The sequence below is a fragment of the Erythranthe guttata genome, chromosome 9 (assembly GCF_056151865.1).
Source record: "Erythranthe guttata isolate IM_541 chromosome 9, IM_541, whole genome shotgun sequence".
NCBI classification, from domain to species: Eukaryota; Viridiplantae; Streptophyta; class Magnoliopsida; order Lamiales; family Phrymaceae; genus Erythranthe; species Erythranthe guttata.
In genome coordinates this window covers 12,431,243-12,439,514 of record NC_142541.1, presented here as the reverse complement: position 1 = coordinate 12,439,514, position 8,272 = coordinate 12,431,243, and the positions used below count along the sequence as shown (strand labels likewise).

Here is an 8,272-nt window from a genome sequence, read left to right as displayed (position 1 = left end):
TGTTAGTAAGAATAATTAGTGATATTTGTCATGCTGGAATTGTGAAACACACTAGAATCTGAGATTTTATTTCTTAGTTTCTGCCCAGAAAAAATAATAAATTAAATTCAAGGTTTTGTGACTGCTTAAGCATACTAGAATCTTGAAATTTGGTTCGTGAACTGCTATATATATTGGGTGAAATATAATAGTTGTGATCTTTTATTTACTCATTAACACATATATACACGTTTATGTAGCACGGACACGGGAATGCGGATATGGAGAACTCTGTTTTCCAAAAAGTTGGATCGGGAACGTTGGGGAAACGCGTAAACAATAAAAATATAGAGGTGTATTCATAATTTATAAAAAATATTATAATGTTTAATATCATTCCATAAATTACATTCGGGGCATATAAATTTATTATGATATGAAATTAACATCTACAAAAATATTAAAACACCACTAGAAGTGAAAAGGAGGCATAATATTTCAGACTTTTTTAAGTGTATGCAATTCGAAGTTTTTATTTAAAATGAAATTCGGATTTATTTTGCGTGGAATCGCGTTTCCAATTTTTCATTATTATAAGAAACATCCCGAAAACTTTTAAATATTTATGGAAACGGCCCCAAAATGTTTCAAGTATCATGGTGTTTCAGTTTTCGAAACTTTTAAAAAACATGGAAATGCGTGTGGATTAAAGTTTCGGTGCATATAGATACACATTGATATATACAAAGAAGTATAATGTTACGCACATATATAATAGGGTAATTTATGGTCCTAAAGTAAGGTTAAATTATTAATTTAAAAAAAAAAAATCTTATGTTTGAGTAGTTACAATCATCTCATCATTTATATATTGTCTTGCACGTCCATTTTTACATGGGGATTTTTCGTAAAAGAAATTAATCTAAACAAGAGAGGTTTTATTGTAATTTGACTTTACCTCAAGGGTTGAATGTAAATTACACCTATAAGAATCTCATACGTAAAAATAAAAGAAAACGGATTTTCCATCGTAAAACTGTATATAAGTGTTTCTATATCTTAAAATTGACATATGAGAGCTGCAACAAAATTTGCTGCCTAAATAAATCAGAGCAGCAAGCAAGCTCTCTACACTTTATTTCAAAGAAACAGAAGTATTACAAATCAATTCCTAATTAATCACTTGATGTATCGGGACTTCTTTCAATTTCAACTTCTTCTTCTTCGTCGTCGTCATCTTCATTCTTCATGTATAATCCGAGTTGCTCCAATGGATTAGTTACCGGAAATTTGAAACCACCAAGACCATTTTCGTCACAATTCTCGGGGATTGTATCTTGTATGAAACTCTGATCCGTAAATATTCCTAAATCTTCCATGAACTGGCTACTTTCATCGATATCAACAGTCTTCTCCATCTATGATAAGGAATACGTAATTCGTTTTTAAGTTACGTAAAAATCAAATTTTTATTTAATATAAAAAAACGCATTCCAGTGAAAATCTATAAGTTTTACCTGTTGTAAAGCCTGTCGTGCGGCTTCCCTTTCGGCTTGTCTTTTCCTTTGGGCTTCCGCTGCAGCTTCTTCTTCGACTTTTCGTCTAGCTTCTTCTGCCTCTGCTTGCAGCCGAGCTTTCTCTGGCCGAATTTTAAAAAGACAAATGAACATGTGTTTTGTTTCATGCATCTACCAAGGCAAGTAAATTTAAATTAAATCAAATATGAATAATTTTCAGTCGAACTTATCAGACCTTCTCTTCTTCGTCTTTCAAACTCCTCTTTCTCAAACTTTAGCTTCTCAGGATCCGCTCCCTGCAAAAAAAAATAATCGTCACAAAACAACACTACAGCTGTAATTTCACAAGTAAATTAAAAAAAGAAAAAGAAAAAAAAAGAATTGCATACTTTTTCAACAGTATTCTCTTGGGCTTTAATTATTATGTCGGCGAATCGGCCTCTCAATAAAGCTGCACGGTAAAGCTTTTCAGGGGAGACTTGCCTACCTGGTACACCACTCTCCCCTTTAAATGTTATACAGCAATTTTTGGTGAGACGATGATTATGATGCTGCATAGTTAGTAATACACATTTTTCATCGCTTACCCTCTTCATGACAATTAGGCGAGTTTGATTCTGCATTTTGCTCACAATTCCTATTCAAAAAATCTGCAAGATAATAAACCCAAAACATATTATCAAGTCAGAACGTAAGAAAAATAAAGTCCGCCAAAACAACAAGTATCGGACCTTCATTGTTTCCATCGCTTTTCTTTGGTTCCGCTATAGGACCTTCCATTTCCTGGGTTCATAAATGCAGACAACGAGTTCAGAAGCCAAACAAAATTTCTCTCCCTATATATATATATATATATATATATATATATATATATATATATATATATATATGGACACACACATTCACAGAAGCTACCTGATCGGAATTATTGACAATATCCAGTTCAGCGGAACTTCCTGAACCTGAATCTGGATAAACGGAAGATACACATTTAGACAACATAATCACGGAGTTGCAATAACAGTTATAGGAATTTAGTTACCGTAGTTCTCAACTAATACAAATGTATAGAAGAAGATGATCGTTGAACTGATAATTGATAAAAGACAAATACAGCCTATCAATTCATTTTCCAGATTGAAATCCTTAAAAGAACCTACTGAAAATCGAAATCCCAATTTTTAGTAATGGATGTTTTCATATCCACATTTATAGAGAGAGAAAAAAGGTGGATATCCAAGACCAGATTCAAATCCACTATAGAATATACTCGCGCATATAAGAATAGTACTGGATAGATTCTTCCTAAATTGATCCTATAACAACTTCCAATATGGAATTCAAAGGGGTAAAATAGGAAATAATACGATCTTCAAATTAGATATCATGAAATAATCAATCAGCATCATTCTTTTTCGAATAGTGAAACCAAAAGTTCCTGATGTGTATAGATACAAAACATCGAATGGGAAAAAGAATTTCCAGGAACGTTGGAACGTTTCACTTTTCGGCAGGAGGGAATTTTTTTCAAATAGTGGTCCATAATTTACATATTAATTAATATGCCTTTGATTGGTCTAGACTCTAGACAAAAAGTTATGTTTTAACCACTACGTTCTTTTTTTATATTTAAGACTCACTCCCCCAACCAATAACCAGGTCGCAAGCTCTTATTTCATATTTGCCATTCTTTCATAGACAACTGGGAAAAGGAAAATGTTAGCTTATCTAAGATAGGAATAATAGTTATGAAACTAAGGTAATTTAATTCCATCATCCTTTCTCCCATGGTTCCATAGTAAATTGGGCTTCTTCAATTAACTATAATTGTATGAGTTAATTCCATGTGATATATGTAATTAACCCCACAATAAAATTTATAAAGTAGACGAACAAAAAAAAAATAGAAAAACAGAAACATCACTTTTTGTATGTAAACGAGTTAGACACGTGACATACCAGCCAAATCATGTACCCACATTGTCCCAAATAAATTCCTAGATTCCCTCTACCATATTTTTCATCATAGACGGCATGTTGGGATCTTTAACAAAAATATCAATATTCGTTTGTTCTTTTCTTCATCATGGAATATGGGAAAGAAAGATTCGATTCCATTATATTCCAACTCTTCACATATGGGGTATATGAATATTGTAACGACTAGGAGGCAAGAGCATAATAAATGCAGGTATAGTTAAATGCTTTATCTTATTGTTGTAGCTTCAAGTAGTAAAAAGTTCCAGCATAATTAATGTGTTATTATCCAATAAGTTAACTAATGGCTTGCATGTTTCATTTGTTTCCATATTGAATTAGAAAGAAAAAAAGTTTGACCCGAAATATGATATGGACATGATTGTACAAATTGGATATTAAGTAAATTGTAAAGTTGCACGCTTTACTTTCTCTACATTTAAACGACATATCCTTAAAAGTTCTGATATTAAACCACATGAAATGGGCATAAAATTTATTTAGCACGACACCAAATAAATAATAATAATAAACTTAACACTAAATTACATCTACACTCACGACAGGTAACCGTAAATGTACTTCGACAGTTTCCGATCCTTAAAACTATTTTGAAAGTTTCCAATCCCTTAGACCTAATGTTGGAATATCCCTTTCATTCAGCCGTAGCTTAAAGGATATCTAAGCATGAAATTCAAATCCACTCGCTGAAACCTATGTTTCCTTTATCCTTACATTAACTTTATCCTAAAGGACATGATGAAGCAAGAAATTCCAGGATGAGATTACAGACAGAAAAAGGAATACAAATACACATGCACATAATACATTTATAATCCCATAGTCCAACAGACATTGATATATATTGAAATATGAACACTGCAGAGACAACCGAACAGAAAAATGAGAAACTCTGATGAACCATGTCGGAGAAAGAGATTGACTACGTGGTTACTTATATTCAGCATTGAACATGCTTTTGACTTAATATCAATTAAATTAGTTCATTTGCCACAATATAAACAACAAAACGGAGCTCCCAGACGAGTGTCGTATGCTGCACAATGCACAATACAATAGCTTTCAAGTACCATAGTTTTTTCAGTTTCTATATTCATCACTAATAGTGATGTAATCTAGTAAGCTTTACAGGGTACTGTTAAAGCATATCACGTAATTATTGTGGTTTTAAGTGCCGAAAATAATTTTTAAATCTACATATAGACCATGATCGTGCAACAGCAATTAAGGATATTTACATCCTTCAAGGAATTATGTGAATCATATTTCCAGTTAAACATAGATAGGCCCACGTAGTTAAAGTAAGTTCAAAATATGACAGAAAATTAAATCAAAAGATCATAAATAACACGAACCACTGGAGGATGAGCCTGAATCACCACTGCTGGAGCTACTTGAATTACGGTTACTGTTCTTTCTCGCAGCATCCGTGTCATTCTCCCCTGGTATACAGCTGGAGATAGGCCGTACATCATCTCCAATAATATCCACATCTTCATCAACTGGCCTACGTTCTGTTTAGTGTTTCGAGAAAGTGACAGAAGAAGAAAAGAAACAAGAAACGTAATTATTGGATGTCAAACTAAGGCATAATGACAAACTAAAACCACCTTCAATGCCGAAGGAACGAAAATTACCTTTGCAGTGTTGTGACGATAAATGGCTTGACTTAGACTCATTGTGTATCTGTGAAAAAAGAAAACAAATTAATAAAATAAAAAATAAAAAATAGTGATGATGTCCATGTAGAAACAGTTAAAAATACATATAAACTTGACGATGCACATGAAAAAAAATAATTGCACATATATACCTGGATCTCACATGGCTCCACTTTAACTTGATTTTGTTTCTTCTGCAGCAGATAATCATCCAAAAGTTTTCTGATCGTGAATAAGGTCTCATCGTTAAGAGTGTCGAAGTCAATCTCGATCTCATCGTCGCTTACGTTGCGTTCGTCTAGAATGCTCTCTTTAACAAAATCTAAAATATTGTCCGGCAGTTCCGTCCACGAGGCCTCCAACTCTTCACCCAATTTTTGCTTCTCAATATCGCTCATCCCCTTCTTACAATGCTCTTTCTTTAAATTACTCCTAGTGGGACCCGCAAAGGTGGTGCTTTCAGGTTCTACAACGGCATTCGACTTTAATTCATCCATTACTGTTAGAAACTTCTTTTCAATTGGCTTCCATCTCGTTTCGAAATACTTACTCATTTTCTCGGTCATGACATGTACAACATGTCCAGGTGGATTATAAGTCATGGCATTTTTAAAAGTGAGCCTTACGTCTGCAGCAAAACCCATCGGGTCGGAATACTGACGCGAAGTTAACTTTCTTTTTATCGTACCCAAATCCATTGGATGCTTTATAACATTGAAGTAATCAGGGACATTATGCTTTACAATATCAACCGGCTCGTTGAAAATCCAAGCATGCTGATGAGTCATCAGCCGAGATAACAGCGTCTCGCACTCTTTCATCAACACAGCAAAATTACGATTCGCAGACTCAGTTTTCTTAGCTGTAACATGCCCACCTTTAGTGCGGGCCCCGTTTCTTCCAGGGAAATTCTTGTTTCCCGTAAAATGTTCCGCAATAGAGGACTTGTTGGTAAAACTATCAATCTTCCTCTGAAGATTCTGAACTTGTTCGAGCTCAATTTTCAACCTCTTCTCCAAACCCTTCATCTCGAATTGCGACATACTGGACAAAGAAAAGATCTGCCTAGGCGCACCGAACGAATCGTAACTATCCACATTCAAGTTGGTGAATTTCCTCTTGAGAGCATAAGATTCCTCTGTACCAACACATTCCGAATCAGCCACTGCCTCCACAGCGGGCGGATAATCGGGCACAAACATAGACGAGTAGCTTTTCGCAACTTTTCGTGTTCTTCCCATCGTAATCAACTCTTATCTCATTCGAATAATACCTTCTCCTCGGATCATAAAACAGACCAAACTTTTTTCCTAAAACTCCCAACAAATAAAAGAAAAAATATCAAAGCCACAAATTACAGTCTTCAAAATTTTCTGTTATCACAATCACCACAATGTACAATCAATCCCTTTCTTCGCTGATTAATTTGGATTCAATCAAACAATCCAAAACCAAATAAAAAGCACAAATCCAATAAAATCCCAAATCGAAGCAAACCCAAAATCCAACTCAAAAAGTGTGGACACGAAGAACAGCAGTATCCGAATTCCGAACCCTAGAGCCGGAAATTTATCGACAGCGACCTCGAATTAACCTTTAATCTAAAAAAGGCAAGAGGGGGGGAAAAGTTAGCAACTGCGAGAACCGAATGTGTGACTACAGTGTGGGCCCAATCGTTTCGCCTGAAACCCTAATTTTGTCGAAAAGGGGATAAATCCTTCGAGATTAGAAAGAAAGGAAAAAAATTATAAATACCACGAAATCGATGGAATCGCTTACGCATTGGCACTATTCGAGGATGGACAGTTGAATTGAATCTGGCCGCTGCTCTTCCTTGCCGTCAAATCGAGCGGCTGAGATTGAATTTGTGTATTCCTTATTCACGGTTAGGGGTGAAAGTCGGATGGATCGAATCGGAATTAGCCTTTTCCGAAAATTTCCAAACAAATTCGGAAGTACAAAATCAATTCCAATTCCAATTCCAAAATGTTCGGAATCTAAAAATTCATTCCAATTCCAAAAGGCCCGGAAGTTTTGGAATTTTGGAAAAAAAATCGGAAACCACATAAGCTTTAAAATTTCAAAACTTAGCCGAAATTTTCTGAAATGTTCATAATTTTTCGAAAATAAGAGCATCCACGTCGATAAAAGTAAAACTAATAACTACTAAATTTCAGTTCAAAAAAATACATAACAATAAACACATCATAATATCCAATAAAACTTCCAACAACAATTCATTATGTCAAAATCCTAAAACAAAACTTATAGGTGTATTATTCGGAAAATAAGTATTATATAATATATACTATTTATAGGTGTATTTTTCGGAATTAAATCGAATCGGAAATCGGAAATTCCAATTTTATTTTATATAATTCGAATTCCAATCCAAAAAAATCGAAAAATTTCGGAAATCGGAATTTCGGAAGTCGGAATGAATAAAATTGTTCCAAAATCGGAACTTTTCGGATCGGAACCAGCGGAAATTGGAAAATCCGTTCCAACTTGCACCCCTATTCACAATATCTATTTGACAGATGGTCGTTGTCGGACTATCCGTTGTATTAGAATATAAATATTAAAGGTAAATTACGGCAACCTCTGATGTAATAAATATTGGGTAAATTACGGCAACTTCTGAGGTAGGATCAAATTACGAAAAAAATTCATTATATTTGGATAATTATAATCACCCTCAAATATATATCTTATTACATGCCCACGTCAAATTTAGTGGAATATTCTAGATTATGTGGAATATTCTTCAGTTTGTATATGTTTTATCCCATTCGAAATCCACATTTTGAACAAAGTGATCATAGGATGTGTCTCTTGGCTTGTAAATATTTTATTGTGGTGCATTAGAAACTGTAATTCGCCCAAAATGTGTACAAACTAGGAAACATTCCACGAAATCTAGAATATTTTGTTCAATTTGACACCATGAGTGTGTAGTGTCAAAAGATTCATGGTTGATGGAAGTTTTAATTATCCAAATAATATGGTTTTTTTCGTAATTTAAACTTATTTCGTAGAGATGGCGGTAATTTACCCATAAATTAGAAGGCAGTTAGTTACAGAGTATTTTCCAAGAAATTATTAGATATGACGACA

The 8,272-nt window shown here is 34.1% G+C and overlaps 1 protein-coding gene across 2 annotated transcripts; it reads right to left on the bottom strand.

Annotated features, from left to right (window-relative positions):
- Nucleotides 1-915: 915 nt before the first annotated feature.
- On the bottom strand, nucleotides 916-6,968 carry LOC105974101 (transcription factor GTE10). Of its 2 annotated transcripts, none has more exons than XM_012999163.2 (10): nucleotides 5,308-6,968; nucleotides 5,132-5,180; nucleotides 4,850-5,008; nucleotides 2,412-2,464; nucleotides 2,228-2,279; nucleotides 2,084-2,146; nucleotides 1,886-1,983; nucleotides 1,732-1,792; nucleotides 1,497-1,618; nucleotides 916-1,397 (listed from the first exon to the last, which is right to left on the bottom strand). In XM_012999163.2, the coding sequence occupies exons 1-10, from the start codon at nucleotides 6,394-6,396 to the stop codon at nucleotides 1,155-1,157; spliced, it is 1,989 nt and encodes a 662-aa protein (XP_012854617.2). In that variant the 5' UTR covers nucleotides 6,397-6,968; the 3' UTR covers nucleotides 916-1,154. The 2 variants fall into 2 exon arrangements, with proteins under 2 accessions (XP_012854617.2, XP_012854616.2); XM_012999162.2 differs by having other exon boundaries at nucleotides 1,886-2,001; nucleotides 5,308-6,945.
- Nucleotides 6,969-8,272: the final 1,304 nt, after the last annotated feature.

What these genes read in the sequence shown, in the direction of transcription:
- LOC105974101 (XM_012999162.2), bottom strand. Translation starts at nt 6,396, where the DNA reads ATGGGAAGAACACGAAAAGTTGCGAAAAGCTACTCGTCTATGTTTGTG. An exon ending in TTCAGGCTCATCCTCCAGTG is followed by an intron (nt 2,465 to 4,849) that starts GTTCGTGTTATT and finishes CCGTTTATCCAG; the next exon opens with ATTCAGGTTCAGGAAGTTCC. An exon ending in GCCTAATTGTCATGAAGAGG is followed by an intron (nt 2,002 to 2,083) that starts GTAAGCGATGAA and finishes TAACATTTAAAG; the next exon opens with GGGAGAGTGGTGTACCAGGT.